This window comes from Protomyctophum bolini, assembly GCF_963924005.1.
Source record: "Protomyctophum bolini genome assembly, chromosome: 16".
Classification (NCBI taxonomy): Eukaryota; Metazoa; Chordata; class Actinopteri; order Myctophiformes; family Myctophidae; genus Protomyctophum; species Protomyctophum bolini.
This window is the reverse complement of record NC_137877.1, coordinates 5,833,964-5,854,450: the sequence shown is the minus strand read 5'-3', so window position 1 is coordinate 5,854,450 and position 20,487 is coordinate 5,833,964. Positions and strand designations below refer to the sequence as shown.

The following is a 20,487-nucleotide window of genomic DNA, read 5'->3' as shown; positions in this document are numbered from 1 at the left end:
ATTATATGCCTACAGTACAGCGCCCACAGTCCCTAGCCTTACACATAGGGTGTGTAAGGCTAGGGAAGGCTTAGCCTTCCCAAAAATTATGCTGGGTATTTTTTTTAAATATATATAATATATGTGCGCAGCATTATATAGAAGGCTATTGTGTGTGTAGTGTGTGTGTGTGTGTGTGTGTGTGTTGTTGCTGGTGATCGGGTAGGTAGGCTATACAGCAACTGGCCTAATCAGCATATGATTGGCTACTATTGGTATGTCTGTAAACCTCGTCCGCTTCCAGTCGCTTTGTAGCAAACAGTAGCGCGCTCTGGTTTGTTTTGGGAAACAGAAAAACGCAAAATGTATTTTCCAAGGCAAAGATAAAGTCATTCAGAAGAAGAAGCTGTGACTCGGCTGCCACCAGTGCCCGCACGGTTCACAGTTCACACCACTGCAGCAACACTGACACGTTCAGCGGAGTGACTCCTGTCTCTGTGCCGTCTGTGAAGAGCCATGAGCCGCGACTCCCGGGAGGGGCAGCAACACCGCCGGGTAATCTACACAGACTATAGTGAGACTACACACTGACTCGAGAAAAGACCCATATCGTCCAAAATAGGCTAATCAGTCGTTGTCTGTGTATAGGCTAATTCATTGGTAAAAGTATGCTAAATAACTCATTTTTAGACCATTTGGGAAATAAATAAATCCGCGGCGGCGCGATCTAAGGGTAATGGACACATAACGGACACCAGGGTATAAATGCAATAATTTATTAACAAGAAAATAATTAATATTTAGTTATTTACAGATATATGGCATCATGCATAAATTACAATCAACATGAAACATATTACTTTTATTACAACTTCTTTTGACTATGGCGTCTTCTCTCGTGTATCATCAGATGTCCGGCTCCATGCTCGCCTCTCCTTGGAGGCCAGTTGGGTCAAAACAAAGTATACCACATTGTGACAGCTGTAGTGAGTCTACAGTCCACCTGCCTGCTGGCAATATAGCCTGGTTGTGATATGTAGATGTGATTGATATTTTGTTTGTTTTTTTAAGTCATTCTATAACAACAACACAAAGTAATTGAATTTATTTTATGTATTAATTGTATTTTATATATTACTATGTTATTACTAATTTTATGTATAACTATATTACTAATTGTATTTATTTGATGTATTACTATGTTATTACTAATTTTACTTCATGCATTACAAATTGTATTTGTTTTATGTATTACTGTTATTACTAATTTTATTTTTAATGCATTTATTTATTTTATGTATTACTGTTATTACTAATTTTATGCATTACTATATTGATAATTAAATTTATTTTATGTATTATTGTCTATATTACTAATTATATTTATTTTATTCATTACTATGCTATTACTAATTTTATTTGATGTATTACTGATTTTAATTTACTTTTATTTTACTATTTTAATTTACTTTTATTTTACTATAATCTATTTTTTTATCGTTCGTTTTATCCATTTATTTATATTATCTAGTTATTTATATTGGTTTATTATTTTATTGTTTAGAGCCCTGATTGATCACATCTACATATCACCACTACCAGTCAGGATCTGAGTGACTCAGAACCCTGGTGACCTCCAGATGGAGCCACACAGGAGACCAGCAACGTCCTAAAGAAAAGAAAGAAATGCTCATTACTACTTTGTTCATAAAACAATATTGATTGAAATATTTATTAACAGTTTGCAGAATTACAGTACATGTCAAGCAACTGTAAGTGGACGACCCAATTAAGCATTACACTTGTTTACAAGAGGGTTTTTGATTACGTTGGTGGCCATTTTATCACCGGAAAGATTAGCCTCCAGGATGGAACCTAGGTAGGTAATTTCATCTTTACGTGTGATAACATTGTCACCAACTCTAACCAAGAAGCCATTTGCCTTGGTGAGATTACTATTAGATCCAAAGAGAATGGATTCAGTTTTTCCCAGGTGTAAAGATAGTTTGTTATCAGCGAGCCAGGTGCAGATTCTACCGAGTTCAGAGCTGAGGGCCTTTTCAACCTGCAGTTTGTTCCTGTCCGAGACTAGCAGTGCCGAGTCATCTGCGAACAGGAACAAGTTGCAGTCACAAGCTGATGTCATGTCATGATCATAGTGTGTGTGCGTGTGTTGTGTAGTTACCTTGCTGTGATGTAACTCCAAAGGTGATCAGAAATAGTTGCTCCATCGGCTAGAAACGTGCTCTTCACCGGCATGATGATCTTGTTCCTAAAAAAAGTCTATAGTCAACCCTAACTGATTACAGAACATGATATAAAAAACACAACTAGAAGGATTTAGGCCTGTCACAATTACCTAATCGCCAAGTATTTGAGATACTTTTTTAGAGTCATAATCGTCTCCATGTTGAAAATGTTCATATATTGTCAAACATTTTAAAGAAATAATGCAAGCAACCGATCTACAAGCTCTAAATGTGTCACTTTGTAATTTACTTCTCTTTTTTTAGTGTATAAAGTTATTGAATTATACCATGTGCAGCTTTTTGTTTACAAAGCCTACAAAAGCCAAAGTTTTATTTAGAATGTTAGTATGACGCAATTAAATTGTTACTTGTAATTTATTTGAGCGACAATTAAAATCGGCCATTATAAAACCTTACATTCTGACAGGCCTAAACAGGTTCCAGTGGCGTCTACCGAACCTTCTAGCTCCGTCCGAGCCTCCCAGCGACCCAGAAGTCCTCAGCGGAAACACCCAGGGAAAGCTTCGGATCTCGGGCATCGGCTGAGATCTCCATTCTAACAAAGAACGAAAGACACACACCCCAAATTAGCTTTGCTGTGTGCGTGCGTGTCCTGTCCTGTCACAACATACACATGCACTTACAGTAACGTTTAAGAATAGGGATCGACCAATTATCGGCAACGGACGATTATTGGCTTTTTACGAAGCCTAAAAAAGCCCTAACCCTAAAGTGGTTCGTACCGTTGAGTTCCTCACTGAGAAGGCCCAGGTCCGAAGTCCTCCAGCGTCTACCCAGATCCCAGATCTCCGTCCTCCGTCCTCCCATCCATGGACAGACCTGCAGATCTCCATCTCTAGAGGCTCCAGCCTCCAGCTGTGTCTATGATCTCCATCCTGAGAGAGAAAGAAAGAAACCATTAGCTCTACAAGCTCACAACACGTTGCAGTGTGAGCTTGCCTTGTAGATCTGCTATTTTTGCTGAACGGAATAGGGATGCTGGGGTTGAAGTGGTTAACAAAAGTGTCAAAGACTTTGATTAGCTTGGAAAGCTGACAGACATTCAACCAGAGTGCCACTAGGAGGCATCAACACATGTACAGTCCTCAACATCTTTTGTAATTTGTATTCAAGTTGTTACAAAGACCAAGAGGTACGCTCATGATATGAGATATTGACTCTCAAACTATTGTGTCATTTAGATTTATCCTAAAATATTTAAAACATTTGGATTACTGTAAATGATGCCATTCTTCGTACCATAACAGTACAAAAGCAGTTATCCATCCTCAGAAACAAGCAAGAACTATTCCTACTCACAGCTCATCAGAGTCCTCTGAGGAAGCCCCCGGGGGGGGGGGGGGGGGGGGGCTTTGGAACGGATCTCTGTCCAGGGAACATCAGATCGTCTATCGATATCTCCATTCTAACAAAGAAAAAAAAACACACACACCATATTAGCCTTTCTGTGTGTGTGTGTGTGTGCACTCCCTGTCCAGCAGCCGCGTTCCAGCGACGTCTACCGCGATCTTAGGTCCGAAGTCCTCCGGCATCTACACAGATCTCCGTCCTAAGAAAGAAAGAAATAAGGACTAAATTAGCTTTTGTTGAGCTGCATATTCAGAACCACTTAAACCCTCTATAGATTTGATAAAACAGACCTTTAAAGAGAGCATTTGGTATATGCTCCGATTTCACTCTACACAAATTGATTTGCCAAACATAGCAGATCTACAAGCTCACAACACGTTGCAATGCGGTGTGAGCTTGTAGATCTGCTAATTTGGCTGAACGCTCCCCCCAGAATAGAGATGTTGGGGTTGAAGTGGTTTAAAAAAAAGTGTCATTAAGGCTTTGATTAGCTTGGAGAGCTGACAGACATTCAACCAGTGCCACTAGGAGGAATCATACTGCCATGCTATACTTCGTACCATAACAGTGCAACAGATATCCATCCCAACAAGAAATATTCCTACTCACAGCTCACCCCCGGGAGGGAAGCTTTGGAACGGATCTCTGTCCTTCCACAACGTCTACCACGACCCATCCAACCTACAAGAAAGAAAGAACGAAAGATTAATTTAAGTGACCAAGAGCCAGATATACGTACATTGTGTCCTTTCACATCATACATAAAATGTATAGAGAACATTTAAAACAGAAGCCGACCATACCACTCGCAGTAATAGAAAAGTCTAAGTGTTTTCTTACTTTGAGCCGCCTTCAGAGCCCCCCATGCAGATTCATCCATGGACAGCGAGAACTGCAGATGTCCACCTGTAGGGGCTCCGGTTGAGCCTCGCAGCATCTGGAATGAAGACATAGTGGTTATAGTCTATGAATGGCTTTGCACATCACTCACTTGTTGCTGCTGCCAATAGGAATTTGTGATGTCTGTGTGGCGACAATTGCTGTGTGTCTGTTTTTTTATAATACATACAATTTATATAGCACTTTTCAAGGTACCCAAAGTTGCTTCACAAAACAGTAAAAACAAATTTATTTGAAAATAAACTAGATTAAAAAGGTTCAAAACTAGAATTTTTTGGCATGTTTGTGAAGCTTTTCGGTTCCACACCAGTAACTGCTGTTCAACACTAACAGCTACATCCATGACCTCCCTGCAACAACATCAATGAAGTATGGCTATGCAGACGACCCGAGTACTGTGTCCCAGTCTGGAGCCGTAGCTCTCATGTCAAGAAGCTGGATGCTGCCCTCAACACCGGATGGGCCACCCCAAACAAACTGCCTGCCTGTTCTCGCTGGAATCACTCCAACAGAGGTCAGACGAGAAGCAGCCACGCTAGCCCTCACCGGGAAGGCACAGCTGAGTGAATCCCAGCCATCTCCTCCACAAGGTCGTCAGACACCACAGCACACGTGCCTCAAGTCACGTGTGCCCTTTGCCACAACACACACACACACACACACACACACACACACACACCAAGTCACGGCGACCATTGCCACAGCACACGTGCCTCAAGTCACTGTGCCCCTTTGCCACACAGGCCCAGGAACTGCTCCACACAACACCAGCTGACACCTCCAAGGCATCCTGGGTGAAGGCAAGACAGAGGGACCAGTGGAATACATCGAGGACCCCAAATATGTTCTTTGCCAGCACCTCCCCTGCAAGGAGTGGACAACCCTCAAAGCAGAAGTGGGACATCTCAGACAGTGCCCACTGTGAATGCGAGGATCCACTACAGACTGTGGAACACGTAATGACCATTTGCCCCAAATACCGGCCACCGAATGGTGATCGTGGCTTAGGTGACCTAGACAATGACACATTGTACTGGCTTGCTGCAACAGAGCTGAAGTTCTATGGACAGAAGATGTTTATGAAACTTATTTTTTGTAATTTCTTCATTTTTTCGGCAAACCTTTGTGGCATTTAATTTATGGAACATGTGGATGTTTATTTATTTATTGGTGAAGTTTTAGTGGCACTTGTGGCATTCTTTGAAATGTATTGACACGTTTGATATATGTTTTTGTTAGGGATGTCCGATATTATCGGCCGATAAAGGCATTAAAAATGAATAACCCTAACCCTTAATTTTACTTTATTTATTCTTTTACATTAAAAACATCTACAAGCTCACAATACAACAAGACACATGTGAGCTTGTAGATCTGCTATTTTCAAAATATTTTTATACATTTGAAAACTTGAGATGAGATTAGATCATTTTAGATGAGACATTTTGCATAATGAGTAATTATTAATAATTACTTTTGGTATTTTAAGTACATTTTATACCAAAACCTTTGTACCTTTACTCGAGTACATGTTACGTTACATTGTAACGGAGTATTTCTATATTGCAGTATTGCCTACTTTTATTTAAGTAAAAAGTTTGAGTTATGTTTCCACCACTGGAAAAAGCCTGCATATAATATATATATATATCTATATATCGGTATCTGTTGATATCGGCAATTAGGAGTTGGACAATATCCAACACGGACTGTCGGACATCCCTTGATTTGTGTGATTTTGTGCAGCTTTAAGTGAGTTTGTGGCATTTTGTTTACTTTTGTGAACAACCAAAGAGCACACCCAGTATGTATATTCCACCAGTCCGGTGTACTTATATCTACATCTCATAAGCGGCCATGAACTAAACACTACAGATATCACAATTTGACTTTGGCAGCAGCAAGAAACGACTGATATGCAAAGCTCTTCAGCCATGCTTCTCTCTATACAAACACTCATAATGTCCACATGGACATCTTAGCAGCCATGATGGGGTGGTTCACACAGGAGACCAGGTTCAGTGTTCCAGCAGCATCTACGGTCATCTCCATCTACATCTAGAAAGAAAGAAAGACATCAGAAGCTGATCATATCACTCAGTAATAGAAACATTTTAAAAGGATCTCTGGCTAATAAGACAAATATTCCTTAACATTATACTTGCCATCTATAACTAAAATTGTAAAATATAAACCAGTTAAATATTTTATTTCTTTCATATAACCTTTTACTACATAGGAACTGTTCCCGTCGCAGGTTGTCCATGATAATAATAATAATAATAAACTTTATTTATAGAGCACCTTTCATGACACGAGTGCAGCGCAAAGTGCTTTACAAGACAACAAAGTATAAAAACATCAAACAACATAACAATCAAGGCATAAATCAATAAAGAATGCATATAAAGACAAAGAAATAGATTAAAAAACAGTGAGATTAAAATCAAAGGGTTCAGCCAAATGCTGAAATAAAAAAGTGGGTCTTAAGCTGAGTTTTAAAAACATCTAGGGAGGGTGCCAGCCTAAGGTGGATTGGAAGTTTATTCCAAACCGTCGGCCCGTGGAAGGAAAATGCTGCTTCGCCGTATTTTTTCAAAGCCATTTGTTTTGGTTTTTCAAGCAGGCCAGCAGTGGCAGACCTAAGGAGGCGATTTGGGACATACCTGGGCAGGCAGTCCCGAAGATAGGCGGGAGCGAGGCCATTTAGTGCTTTGTACACAAGTAAAAGAATTTTAAAATCTATTCTAAAAGCAACCGGGAGCCAGTGCAGGGAGGCCAAAACTGGGGTGATATGGTCCCGCATCTTTGTTTTAGTTAAGACTCTCGCTGCTGAATTTTGCACAAGTTGTAGCTTGTCAATAGACTTTATTATGATGTGTGGTCCAGCGCTATGGAATGCACTTGCTAATAAAAAGTACTTAAAATATTGCTTTGATGCTTATATCAATTAAGCTGTTTTTGTATTAGCAAACACACGGACAGGCCTCTTTCATACTGGAGTAATTCATCCGCTTCATTTACAGACATCAGTAAAACGTGACGTCCGTATTTAGAATACAACAGCAGCGCTTATTTTCCAGATCCAAACTTAGCGTTGCACAAAGCTTGCTTAATAGCGACATCAATTCATTCCAATCCACATTAAATGTCGCGCTCTGCTCGTTCATTCATCCGTATGGTATCGCTCATTTCATTAGCTTCAATAGCGTGACACATCCATTATGGTTAGATCCTTCCAATCCATCCAATTTCAATACTTGTGTCCGTATCTTTCTTTTATCACCAGAGATATACGGTTTACTCACACTTTGGGACTTGGGCGTCTTGTTGTTTACTCACTTGTAGCTGTTTGTCGATGGTGATTGATGATGAGTGACTGCACAGGTTGATATTATGGTAGGAGTTTGTGTTGTGTGAGTGTAATGGTTTCAAAATAAACGGGGCAAACAAAACAAGAACAGGCTCCACCAGACATAAACTAAATAAAGGTCTCGAAAAACAGACGAGCGCAGGGTTCAATAAACAAATAATAAAGTACTTTTCTTTCTTTCTTTAAACTGCTGTTTGTGCGAGGGGGGGGGGGGGGCTGCGGGGAGGCGGGGCTGCGGGGAGCCCCCATGAGGATCATCAGAACTCTTCGGCTCTGATTATATTGCATTAGCGCACCACTCGAAAAGGTGGTGAACTGTCCCTTTAAGAATATGGCGACGTTGCGGAAGCAGCAGGTCTGTTTATATTATTTTCCACTGTGTGGATGGTGTGTATGGCGGTGGCCATATGTCTATGGCGGTGGCATTAATCTGCAGACGTCTTGGAACCGGTGCTGCCTTTTGTTGCACCAATAAGGTGGCAAGGTGAGCGCGAAAAACATGAATTACGATTAATTTATCTTCTATTTCACTATTCGTTACCTTAATTAATTGCAAATAACAGTGAGTGTAGAGGTTTCATTTTTTACGAAAATTCAGATTTGTTTGCTGGTTGAGGGTGGTCAACCGGAGCTTAGTTGGGACCACTGTTGTGTTACGTGGGGCGATTCGTGTTTTGGTGTTCCATGGTCATCGCTGTGCTAGCCCAAAATTTTAGAATCTAAAATTTTGGGCTATGGCTGGGCCATGTCTATATAGGCTACAAGCCTACAATGCGTTATAAAACGACTTGCTACACTACATTACAGGCAGCGCTGATGTCTGTCTGTTGTGGTGGAACCGGGTGGAACTTGTGGAGTTTTCCCAATCCCAATTCCAATAATTTTCAATTCATAATAATGACTTTCACAATAAGGCTTACAAACAAACAATACTGACCACTTTGCCTGCTGACGTCGACTTGGAACCTTCAGTCTTTCTTGAAAAACTTTACTTAATTTCTTGTACTTAACTTTCTTCTGCTTTACATTTTATAGTTCACTTTACTTCTCCTAGTTAGTTTACTTTGCTTTCTTCCTTCTGCACAAAGCTCTCTCTCATGTGATCTGCACAGTGCACTCTCCTTCAATGTAATGAAACTTCTGCCCTCTGCCCCTCTCTCACTCGCAAACAGGTGTAACCAACAAGCTTAATTATCAGAACACAGATGCAACCAAGACACATAATTGAGAACCCTCACCACATAGCATAGAACACACTTAGAGCGCCCCCAAAAGGACACATACAGAAACAGGAAAACCTTGACATGGCTGCAGTAACAGCAACAGTTGGCCGTATGGTCAATTAAGGTTCCAAGAATGCAGGTTTTTCTAATGTCCTTCTAGCAACACTCTATAGTACAGGGCTTTTCAACTGATTGTGAATGAGAATGACCACCTGACTTAGAATCAACCGGGGGACCACTGTTGTGTTGGGTGGGGATATTGTCTAAGATTATGCTTTTGTAAGTTAACACTTGCTATTTGTCTGTGTGTTCTTTCGAAAATATTGAACCAATGGAAAGTAGTAAAAAGTGCTTTGGACAAAACCTCTTAACTCCATTGGACCCTCAAAATGTCTGGTAAAGCAACTAACTCCACCACCTCTCCCCCTCTCATGGAAGTAATTGACAATATATAAAGTTACAACACCAACTTTGATGAGGCTGTATTGCTTTGTTTTAAAAAATATAAGGTTTTCTTAATTTCCTGAAATATGTATATTTTAAATTTCCTGAAAAATGAACATTTTGGAGTTATGAGGTTTCCTCCCGACAGCAGAGATGTTTCTCAACCATTGACTATACTAATGATTTCCTAATAATAATGACTCATACCAGACAAAACGATGCACTTGTCTTCCCCCTCTTGAGATTCTAACTCCCTTTTTCTGTTGAATTTATTGGTCTCCAACTTGTCAGTAAATGACTACATGGACGGTCATCATAGGTCACTGTTTATCAACTATTGGAAAGAAAATTACAAAAATCAACAAATCCTACATTACTAAATGCATGGTCCGGGACCACATGAAATACCTTCACGGACCACCTGTTGAAAACCCCTGCTCTAGTACTTGTTGAATGTCTATGTTTTACACTGTGGTGTCATGGGTTTTCCCCCGTGACAGCTACAGACTGGACTACAAAATACAACACAAACAAATCATTACACATTGATTCTTGGTGATCTTCTCTCATTTATAACTCCTCCCCCTCCAATTTCCCCTTTGCCCCTTGCGCGAAGGTTCAGGTTCACATGTGATAAGCATTTGTCCCAGTCTCTCCTCAGACAAGGAGCACCGGCGGCAGCCTCTACACAGCACAATTCACCCCATTCACAATACCCAGTTAAAGGTAAGACATTTTTAATGACACATAGTGCCTTTGTTTCAGACTGGCACCAGACAGTGCATAGTTTACACAGATGACTATTGTCAATCATTGCTGACATATGCCTACAATTTAAAGCATTCTGTGACATTTTGTGTGTTTTACAGCCTGCGTACATTTGCTCGGCTTACTCATTGGCTAACATAATAAAGGTTAACCAAAGTGTTAGTGGGGGGGGGGGGGGGTTGTGTGATTAGAAAGCCTACTTTCTGCGGTGGACAGACACACTCTGAGCCCCCCACCACATGTATAAAAAAATGAACTTTTTTTTTCATCGTTAGAAAAATACTTTGTTACTCCACTGCACCCTCTACCGATATTGCCAAGAGAAAACCCCATAAACAAGATTTTTCCATCCGGTGAAAAAAAGTCCCAATGAGCTATGGACCAGATGTCCTACGTGCGGGCCGGCCACTTCAAACTTTCATCCTGAGTTTTGGATTACCTGTTGGATGTTTAAAGCCAGTTCCTCACCTCAGACCTTACTGAGAATAGTGCAGACAGAACGCATATTATTCAGTGTGTGATATGACCAGTCCTTAGAATAACACATTGAATACTCCTGTCTCTAAAAACATTACAATATTATTTGTATACATGTCTTACACCCTTTTTCACTGTGCTCCTACAGGGACCACTATGAGTAAGAAGAAGCTGTTGTTAGATGTTGACTGTGGAGTGGACGATGCTCAGGGCATCATGCTAGCGCTGGCTGCGCCCAACGTGGAGGTGCTGGGCATCACCTGTGTTCACGGAAACACCACCGTGGAAAATGTCTGTAAGAATACCCTGCGTGTTCTGCAAGCCTGTAATAGATTGGAGGTATGGTGGCATGGTTTGTTTTTTTGTTTGGGTCAGAGAGTCACTTTAGGGCAGTCCATACTCCATACTCTCTCCGACCACCGAACTTTAGACTTTAATTTTTTCTCCGAAGTAGAGTTCGGAGAGTCACATCATATGGGAGTGCAGCTTTCAGAACAAAAATTTGGAGGAATGCATTTCAGAAGTTGCGAGTGACGTCATGTTGTAGTTGTACCGGAGCTTTCCGACGAAAAGTTCGATGGTCGGAGACAGTATGGACTGCCCTTAAAAGTCACAACAAGAATGGTTTTACAGACATCCAAGAGCATTTGATGAAATGAAATGAAGACAACGGACAATACTAATTTACCTTGATGTGATTGGAGTACGTGATTGGATTGAAACCCGTCGTCATAGGGGTGCTATTTAGAGAGATTAGATTACTAATGTGAGCTTAATACTGTTAAGTATTAAGAGGTTGTTTTGGAAAACCAGTGTAACCTCAGCCAACTGAAATCCCAATGTTGTCACTGGCAGGGGTTGCATGAGATCACGTCGATGACTGATGTTACAGTGACCACTAAATACAGTACATGCTTGTTCAGTAGAGTGAAACAACTGCTGTGTTATTGTTGCATGATGTCCTGTCCCATCAAGCCAGACAACTTCTCCACACTCTATGAATGCTAGTCTTATATAACTGCACCTCAGGTAGCTGTCATCTTGTCAATTGAATTTCCATTCATGAATTTTCTATTTCTGCCTACCAGCAAGCCAGATAGGCTTAATAGACTAATTTGATTTACAGTAGGACCTATTCTGGCGCCACTGCTTTCTTTAAACCTAGTGTACCATTCTTTGTTTCCATTGTGCAAGATTCCAGTGTTCAAAGGTGCTGCTAAGCCTGTCCTCGGGAAGGGCATTAGCGCAGGTCACTTCCATGGGATGGACGGACTGGGAGACGCTCCGGACCCCAACGCTCCTGGTCTGGACATGGTACAGAAGGAGAGTGCCGTTTCTGCCATGATCAGGATTGTTGATGAAAACCCTGGAGAGGTGATATTTTATTGTCCTCGTTTGGGCATTACACACTAAACTAAGCAATATTACACCTAGTGCAGCACATAAATACAGAGACAAAGACACATAATTACTCATCATGACCAACACGTTCGTTCAGAGCATTCATTTACGGAGGAGACAAGGGATGTAAACTTATTCTGTTTTGAACAATCAATGTTATTGATACCGGTGTTTACCGTTTTGTGCCACTAAGTACTATTGTTGCATTGCGCATAGCTCAGCTCCTCTCACAACATCCGGGGGAGAAAGTAGACAACAATATAAGAGATTTACGCCCCAAAACACATCATTGCAATGTCTTCTTGTTTAGGTGGAGTGTGTTGAGCATAGTCACAACTACCTAAGGTCTTCCACTGCTGGCATGCTCGCGTTGCCAAAAACAATGGCAACTAAAAAATACGGGGAAGCAGCTTTTTGCTTCTACGGGCCGTCGGCATGGAACAAGCTGTACCTTCGTCAGGCAGCCTCTGTAGACATTTTTAAAGCTCAGCTCAAGACCCACTTCTATGTTGCTTTTAATTGAGTTTTAATATGCACGTTCCTACCCTGTCCTGACTGATTTGCTGCATGTGGTGTTTTTATTTATTTTATGTTCTTATATTCAATTTTGTTCTTTGCCATTGTTTTATCATTTTAACTACTTGTGTTTTATTGTATTCTATTTTTGCCCTGTGAAGCACTTTGAGCTGCATTTATGTATGAAAGGTGCTATACAAATAAAGTTTATTATTATTATTATTAACTGCACTATGTATTCTTCTCAGGTGGCGTTTGTTGCAACAGCACCACTCACCAACCTGGCTCTGGCCGTTAGGATGGATCCAACCCTACCTAGCAAACTCAAAGGCCTCTACATCATGGGAGGCAACACTGAATGTAAGGAAAAAAATACTGAATTCCACCATTACTTTGTTTTGGATGCCCATTTCTGCCACTGAATAAAATACATTTATATCTTGGAATTCCACATTGCCAAAATGTATGTAATTAAGGTTATTATAGGCACAGAAACAAATCTCAAATGGGCTTCCATACTTTGCTATACTACAATAAAATATAATGGGAGTTACACATTGCAACAACCAGTGACCTTGTGTTCATGTTATACTACCACGTTGCCAGCGCGAGGAAACTGCACTCCGTGTGGCGAGTTCAATTTCGCTGCTGACCCAGAAGCTGCATACATTGTACTGAACGACTACCAGTGTCCCACCTACTTGGCCTGCTGGGAGTTCACCTGTTACAGCAAACTGTCCTGGGTGAGTCAGTGAAAAATAAATCTTATTAAACCTGGCATTCAACTCATAGTATTCAATACTGTCATTCAGTCCCAATGATTAAGATAAAATGGGCTATGAGCAATGCTGCATGCATGCAGGATTGTGAATGTAGGGCTGGGAAATATGATGGATATCTTCATTTCCTGCTTTTAAAGGTTGCATTGCTGTAATATAATTTGTACATGACTATGTTACTATGCTATGTTGTTAGCTGTTCCATTATTTGCCTTTACCCAATTAGTTAAAGGCATTACTGGATATTAGACATTTCACTGTGTAAATATTTTGTGAAAGCACAGATGAGATAGTATTTCGCACAGTATCAATGTTGAGATATTTGGCCAAACATATTTTTGTCCATACTGTATAATCACCCAGTGTACATTTGGTTGATGTTTTCCGTTTTGTTAACTGTAGGAATTCTGCGACGCCTGGCTGGCCCAGGACACAAACAAGGCCCGCTTCATGAAACAAGTCTTCCAACATAGCATCGAGGCTTGCTCCAGTGAACGCTCCCAGAAGGAGTTTGTCTTCGGGACAGGCTTCATTTCATGCGATTCGTACGCCGTGGCTGCTGCTGTTGATGACTCGTTCGTAATCGAGAGTGACCAGTATCCGGTCAGTGTGGAGCTGACGGGGACATACACCCGAGGCATGATGATAGTGGACACTCAGGACCTGCTGGAGAAGACTCACAAAGCCCACATCATGAAGAAGGTGGATTTGGAAAAGTTCATGAAGATGATGATGGACGCTTTGAAATAATAGCTGTGCATAGTACACACACAGAGTATTGACTGAATATCTACAATATAAAAATTGGGACCATTATCCATATGGAATGGTACTGTACTGACTACTAGGCATATATGAATGACAGCTAGGCTACTGTAAAACTAGATACTAACTTAAGCACTTTCAAGATAAAACCGATTTTTCTGTTTTTTTGTTTTATAAGCGACTCATAAAGCACAATGAAGATGAATAACCCTCATAGACACATACCTCATTTGTATGACCCTAGAAGTAAATGGTCAGTGTCAGATATAGATGGATGCGGTACATATAACAGCATAACATTCTACTTGAGATTATAGATATATGTATGTTTTTATTGTTTCCCCAACGATCTATAACGAAACACACATTTTGTATTGTTTTCAGAAAGGTCTCTACCAACATTTTGTACCAAATAAAACCTTTGTAATTCTCTTGACGATCATTCACCAAATGGGATTCTCCTACATGGCAGATATCCAGCTTTGCTCATTGGTAGCATGGGATCATCCTTTGAAACTTGATGGTACAGTACTAGTCTGGCCAATTCTACAACAAATTCAGTCTCGACTCTTAACAGTAAATTAGTTAAGCCTTCCAGTAAAAGGAATAATTTATTTCACTGTTAGCCAAGGCCTTACTGTCTTGGACTGTGTACCAACTACACTGTAAGGAAGGAGTCGTGACAGCCATTACGTAGATGCTATTCACCCTTGGCCTTATATGTTCTGACTAGCATAATGTTATAGAACCAAGACGGCAAGACGCCACTGTACTGTAGGCCTGGTGTTTGATAAGAGTACAACTTGGCTCTATGATAAAATCTCCCTCTTATCTGTGTATAACTTTATCGTCTTGTCTGTGTGGAAGTAATGTATGTGACATTGTCTGTGTGGAAGTAATGTATGTGACATTGTCTGTCGGATCAGAAATAACAAACATAACAGCACCATAAAAAAAAACTGATCTGAGGTTTTACAAAATATTATTACATGTTTCTTTATTTCCCAGTCATCCATAGCAGTCAGATGACTTTTCCTTTGCAATTATTCCTACATGGGGTCATCCAGAGAAACTGGGGAGCCTTGCAACATACATTACCAGTCCACTATAGGTTAAATTAATGTATTTACATTTTATCAGTCCAGAGCTTCATCACAAAGTCCCATACTGTACGTAGTCAATAATCCTTCCTTCCACGGAACCTTGACCTTGTGTCCAGCTGTAGATAGAACATAATGGCAATCACAAAATAAAACGCATAAAATTGCATCTTATACTGATTGACATAAGCTTGCCTTGGCTTAAAGGACGACTTCACCACTTTTCAACCTATCTTTTTATAATTGATCCTCACTAAAGTTCATGATAAAAATCACAATTATTTTCCTACCGATTCTGTGTCTCATAATAGGAGGGCTGTGGGCAAGTTCATAAACACGTCTTCCAGTGACGTCATCGATGGGGAATCAAAGCCAATAGAAACTACGGGCTTTCTATTCCCGAAAAGTTACAATTCTGTAATGGAAGCCATCGTTCTGCCGATAATAAAAATCTAATACATTTTTAAATATGCCTAGTAACGATGATGTCATTGACTGGAAGAGGGATTTCTGAACTGCCCACAGCCCTCCTATGAGTTCAGTTCAGTTCTTTTTGGTTTTTGGCTTTTCTTAGTCCATGAGCCAAAATTGGAATTGAGTGGGCAAAACCATACCTATATTAAATTGTTACCACCATGAAACTTCCCTAGTTGATTACTTACATGAAGACAATGATTTATTGGCTGTATTACACATTTTTGAAAATATGAAAAAGCTACTACTGTGATCCTACAAACAATTTAATGTAGGTTTCACTCAATTCATAATAATTAACGTTCCAATTTTGGCCCATGAAATAACTGAAGCAAAAGGGGTCAGAGCAGTAATAAATGGAGGACCAATTATATGAAGATAGGTTGAAAAGTGGTGAAGACTTAAGCCCTGCTTGCTTATTCATAAGTACATTTGAATACCCAGTGATTATCAAGGTAGTATGTAGGTTCTTTCTGCAAGATTATACAAGAAGAGGATTAAAGGATTGCTAAAACATCGTTTCACAGTCACACCACTCAGAACATGCTATATTCTCAACCTCAAGTGTTCTCATATTATCAGCCTTTACATTTGATAGGCCGGTATTAGCTCTGATCCATAGCTCTAATGCTTTTGCAAAGAGCTATGGACCAGAGTTAGGCCGGTATTACACGTTGTGAGTGACTGCATCATAAAGTAAGTATAGTACCATTTATGTGCAGGTTAACAGACTCTGAGAACAGCATCATTGCATCACTTTCTAACCCTGCTAAGAGCTCTGTCAGACTATCATCTAAGCTGTGGAGCCATAAGTCCCCCCCTGTTTGTTTGTTTATACTTTGTTTATTTTATTTATAGTTTGTTTACTTTTGTGTTTTATGTGTTCTGCCCTATGGACCCCCCTGTGAGTGTCTTGAATAAAGTTTGAATTATGGTAAAACACTAACTATTGACTTACCATAGATCTCTTGCACTCAAAGAACGCGATCTGCAGGGCTTTGCAGTGACCTTCCTTCAAACAGTCACTGGGCAGTTTCCCCTCCTGGCACATTGAAGTGAATAAAACATTGCATCGGGTTACATTTCCCAAAGTGCTAGTCATGGACGTAGATTTACATATCAAGAGGGGAACGAACAAATCTTACACATACATATCGCCAGTTTAAATTATTAGCTTGCCATGGCATTTTGGAAGGTTAAAATATGCTACTAGCTTGACTTGTCTTCATGTTCATATCAAAACTGCAGATCGTTGCTCTGCAATTACCTTTAGGACACAGTCGTGTTCAAGGAGACATGCTTTGAAATCCTCTCGAACACCAGCGCAAGCCCTGTGGTCTTCCTCTTTGTCCTCGTAGTATTTCGGCATCGCGTTGACATTTAATATATGAACGATACTCTCAAGCAATTGCGGGAAATATTAAATTATTAGTATTGTAGTCAAACAGAAATGTCACAACAGCAGTGAGCGGCCATGTTCGGGCAGGGCATGATGGGATTGCGGAAGTACAAGAATTTGAATACAATGCAATGCACGCTGGGATTATCTGTAGTTTTCTTTTGCCTTCTCATTTTTAAGCTTTTCTAGTACGTAGGCCTACGTACTACACTAGTACTACTAGTCTAGTAACTAGACATGTGAATGAAACATGAAAGTAAGTTTTTGGATTGAAAGCCCACAACCATACAAACATAAAGATCCAAATGTTTTATAATGAAATAATCTTTAATTATATTTCAGACATCAAGGCTAAAACCATAGCAAAATACCACAGTATTTTCCTCCTTTGTATGTATTGTATTTCACAATCAATTTTAATATTAAATTATCTGATGAAGTGGCGGTGAAGTGTCTGGGTTAAATAATAAAACCAACATTCAACATACATGGGCATGATTTTATTAACTTAATTTATTCCAAAGATGTCCATGAAAACGTGTCAAAAATCAGAACGGCAGACAGACACATGTATACGTGATGATGAAGGCACATTCATTTATGGGTGTGAGCCAGGGTTGTAAGGCAAGGGCGAGTGTTTTTGTCTCCCATCTTTTTATCCACACTTCTCAGGGAGCCCACTAGCACTACATCCATTTATATTGATTTTACAAACATTCAAGGTGCAATCTACTTTTTGTACCCCTTGCAAAACAACCCCGGTCCACCCATAAGTGGTTTCATCCCTTTTCCTCCCGTCTGCAGTGATGCCAAAACAGACAAAACTAGTCAACCGAGAGAGGATAAAGAGAGGGATCCAATGGGCTCCATTTGTTACCGCTAAACCCCTTATCCCTAAACTTCTTTGCCTGTTTTTTTTTTTTTTTTACTATTTTGCAAACATTTTTTAATAGTTAAAATGGCCAGTCTACAAGCTCACAATGTGTCAATGTAGTTGAACTATTCCTAAAGGGGTTTAGCGGTCACAAATGGAGACCAATATACTTAATACAACTGAAGCATTGATGATTTGATCAGGGGGTAGAGGAAGCAAATCAGAATTGGTTATAATACAATATAAATGTTTATAAAGGATGAGAATTTTCTTTTTAAAACAAGTTTGCACATTTCTAATCAACCCCTCTGCTAAATGTTTACTAGTCTCAAGGCACTTCCTCTAGACCCCAGCGCAAACCACTCACTGTCACATCCAAGATGAGTATGAACTAATAATAAAAAAAGGGTTCTCCTCCGCACATGACTGTATAACAAACATGTATTTCACATAACAGTTTGATAAAATGATGGCGTGAGGCATAGTGTGATAAAGAAACAACTGGACAATGTTCATTGCTTTTTCATATTATTTACACTCAATGAGGCTGCCTCGTAAAATCTGTCGACCTACAAACAAGTCTACAATGAAATGGCACATGTTGGCACAAAGTAGTCAAAATGAGTCCAATCGTAACCACAAAGTTGACTGGACCACCAATGTCAAATAAAACTAGCATAATGTGCATGGGACAATAAAGATAAAAAAGGAAAGAAAAATCAGTGCAAACCATGCGGTTTCAGTAGGTAACGTTATACATACGGTGTATAACCCTCCTGTGTCCTGACAGAAGGTTAATCTAAAACACCTCTAGGTGTCGAGAGATCTACATCAGAGTGACACACAGCAAGTTTCTGCCCCCAGCTGTAACATATTAGGTGTATAATTAATGGCGTATTACCAGTGATCATCATTGCACTCGGGCCATGGGTGTGTGTGTGGGTGTGAAGGCAAGAGGGAGGGGAATGATTGCAAACGATGCTGCCCAAGGCAATTCCAAAAGGACCTGGATGTAAGGCACATATTTCATTTTACAAATCTCCCGAAAAGGACTGATCAACTTGCAAATGCGACCACTTAGCTTTCGTGTATGAAAATGCATTCTTAGTTACCGTGTGGCTGTGGGACAGGGGGACAGAAAACTGGTACAGCAGTTAGAATTGAGCTATTTGAACCACCAGATAACACAGGGGCCAAAGGAGCTGTGAAGTGAAAAATGAAATGAAAAAAAAAAAAACGAAAACGAAAGAAAAAACAGGACAAAGGCAGTTTTTTGTGGGGGAAAAACACCTACATACAAAAAAAAGACAGACACTCCACTAGCATAAACATCTCTCCATAGAATAAAAAATATATTTATTTCTTACCTCTTGTACAAATTAAAAATGTATTTCAAATAAATTAAATCACCTTCATAGATCGTCTGTAGTTGTAATAATATATCAATATAACAATATATCCCTTCAGGTGTCTGATGCCCAAGGCAATGTCTGATTGGTTTACTATAAATGGACATTGAGGTCATAAGCACAACACCCCGTCACAGGACAGGAAGTGAGATAGATATGGTTTTCTTCTTGTATTTGTAACTTTCTTAATGGGGGGTGGGATCATTACATAGAAACCTGGGATCTATTTTGTGTTGTGTACTGTAGGCTAATAATTCTACATCTCTGTGATAATTATATTCTTCATGGACAAGTGTTTGCCATGGGGAATGAACAGCATAATTTTGTTTCTCAAAAGTTGCCGTTTCAGCCAAAGAGCTCGTACAGCATTGTAAAGAGCAGACAGCAACTGGCCATTAGTGATGACAAGTTGACAACTTTCTCCATCATCGAGGAAGCTTTACCGTGGCACACGTGCAACACCCCAGCTTTCCCAGGAGGTGGCAGCATAGAGCAGCAGACAAGGGTAGCGTGATGTGATAAATCGTCCCCCATTCCATCCGACTGTCTCTTTGATTGTGTCCAAAGCTGCCGAGCAACCCCACACAGCCACACTGGGAACCTATTTCTTCATGACACCTTTCCGGGGTGTTCTTTGTACAGTAGTAGTCGACACATTCACACAAAATTGGGGGAGCGCACGAATTGGGAGCACAAAAATGGGAGCAGCAGGAAAAGGAGAAGGATAAGAAAAACTAAAAGAAGAGGGGTACAATTGGATGGACAGAAATACCATAGCCGGGATGGACAGAAGCACCATTACGGCCCACTCTGGGTTGGGCTGTAATGCTGTCACCTCTGGTTGCTAGGCAGACCCAGAAGGTCTGCGTTAGCATTCTAGGAGATTTCTAGGTCCCCCAGGGGCCATGATTGATGTGGACCCCCCTTCCCACAGCTGGTTAACCCGCTATCCTCTTTATGTGGATCTGCAGGGAGGAAAGCACAGC

The 20,487-nt window shown here is 40.3% G+C and overlaps 4 protein-coding genes across 4 annotated transcripts in view; 1 reads left to right on the top strand and 3 right to left on the bottom strand.

Moving 5' to 3' along the window:
• Positions 1 to 1,431: 1,431 nt before the first annotated feature.
• LOC308331222 (uncharacterized protein) lies at positions 1,432 to 3,671 on the bottom strand. The gene is made up of 6 exons (XM_080786505.1): positions 3,608 to 3,671; positions 3,549 to 3,572; positions 2,972 to 3,124; positions 2,688 to 2,784; positions 2,165 to 2,251; positions 1,432 to 1,648 (listed from the first exon to the last, which is right to left on the bottom strand). Exons 3-6 carry the CDS (start codon positions 3,054 to 3,056, stop codon positions 1,582 to 1,584), a joined length of 336 nt encoding a protein of 111 aa, XP_080642631.1. The 5' UTR covers positions 3,057 to 3,124; positions 3,549 to 3,572; positions 3,608 to 3,671; the 3' UTR covers positions 1,432 to 1,581.
• A 6,502-nt stretch (positions 3,672 to 10,173) lies between these two features.
• On the top strand, positions 10,174 to 15,060 carry LOC308330305 (inosine-uridine preferring nucleoside hydrolase). The gene is made up of 6 exons (XM_080785143.1): positions 10,174 to 10,265; positions 10,933 to 11,123; positions 11,979 to 12,158; positions 12,950 to 13,061; positions 13,308 to 13,444; positions 13,883 to 15,060. The coding sequence occupies exons 2-6, from the start codon at positions 10,941 to 10,943 to the stop codon at positions 14,228 to 14,230; spliced, it is 960 nt and encodes a 319-aa protein (XP_080641269.1). The 5' UTR covers positions 10,174 to 10,265; positions 10,933 to 10,940; the 3' UTR covers positions 14,231 to 15,060.
• A 156-nt stretch (positions 15,061 to 15,216) lies between these two features.
• Positions 15,217 to 17,301, bottom strand: coa5 (cytochrome C oxidase assembly factor 5). Its single transcript, XM_080785144.1, has 3 exons — positions 17,087 to 17,301; positions 16,778 to 16,861; positions 15,217 to 15,464 (listed from the first exon to the last, which is right to left on the bottom strand). The coding sequence occupies exons 1-3, from the start codon at positions 17,186 to 17,188 to the stop codon at positions 15,423 to 15,425; spliced, it is 228 nt and encodes a 75-aa protein (XP_080641270.1). The 5' UTR covers positions 17,189 to 17,301; the 3' UTR covers positions 15,217 to 15,422.
• Positions 17,302 to 17,696: 395 nt separating this feature from the next.
• Positions 17,697 to 20,487, bottom strand: part of mgat4a (alpha-1,3-mannosyl-glycoprotein 4-beta-N-acetylglucosaminyltransferase A) — a 37,421-nt gene continuing 34,630 nt past the window's right edge. The window contains exon 16 of the mRNA XM_080785484.1: positions 17,697 to 20,466. Coding sequence (XP_080641610.1) covers positions 20,440 to 20,466 — 27 coding nt within the window. The 3' untranslated portion in view covers positions 17,697 to 20,439. The remainder of the gene's footprint in view (positions 20,467 to 20,487) is intronic.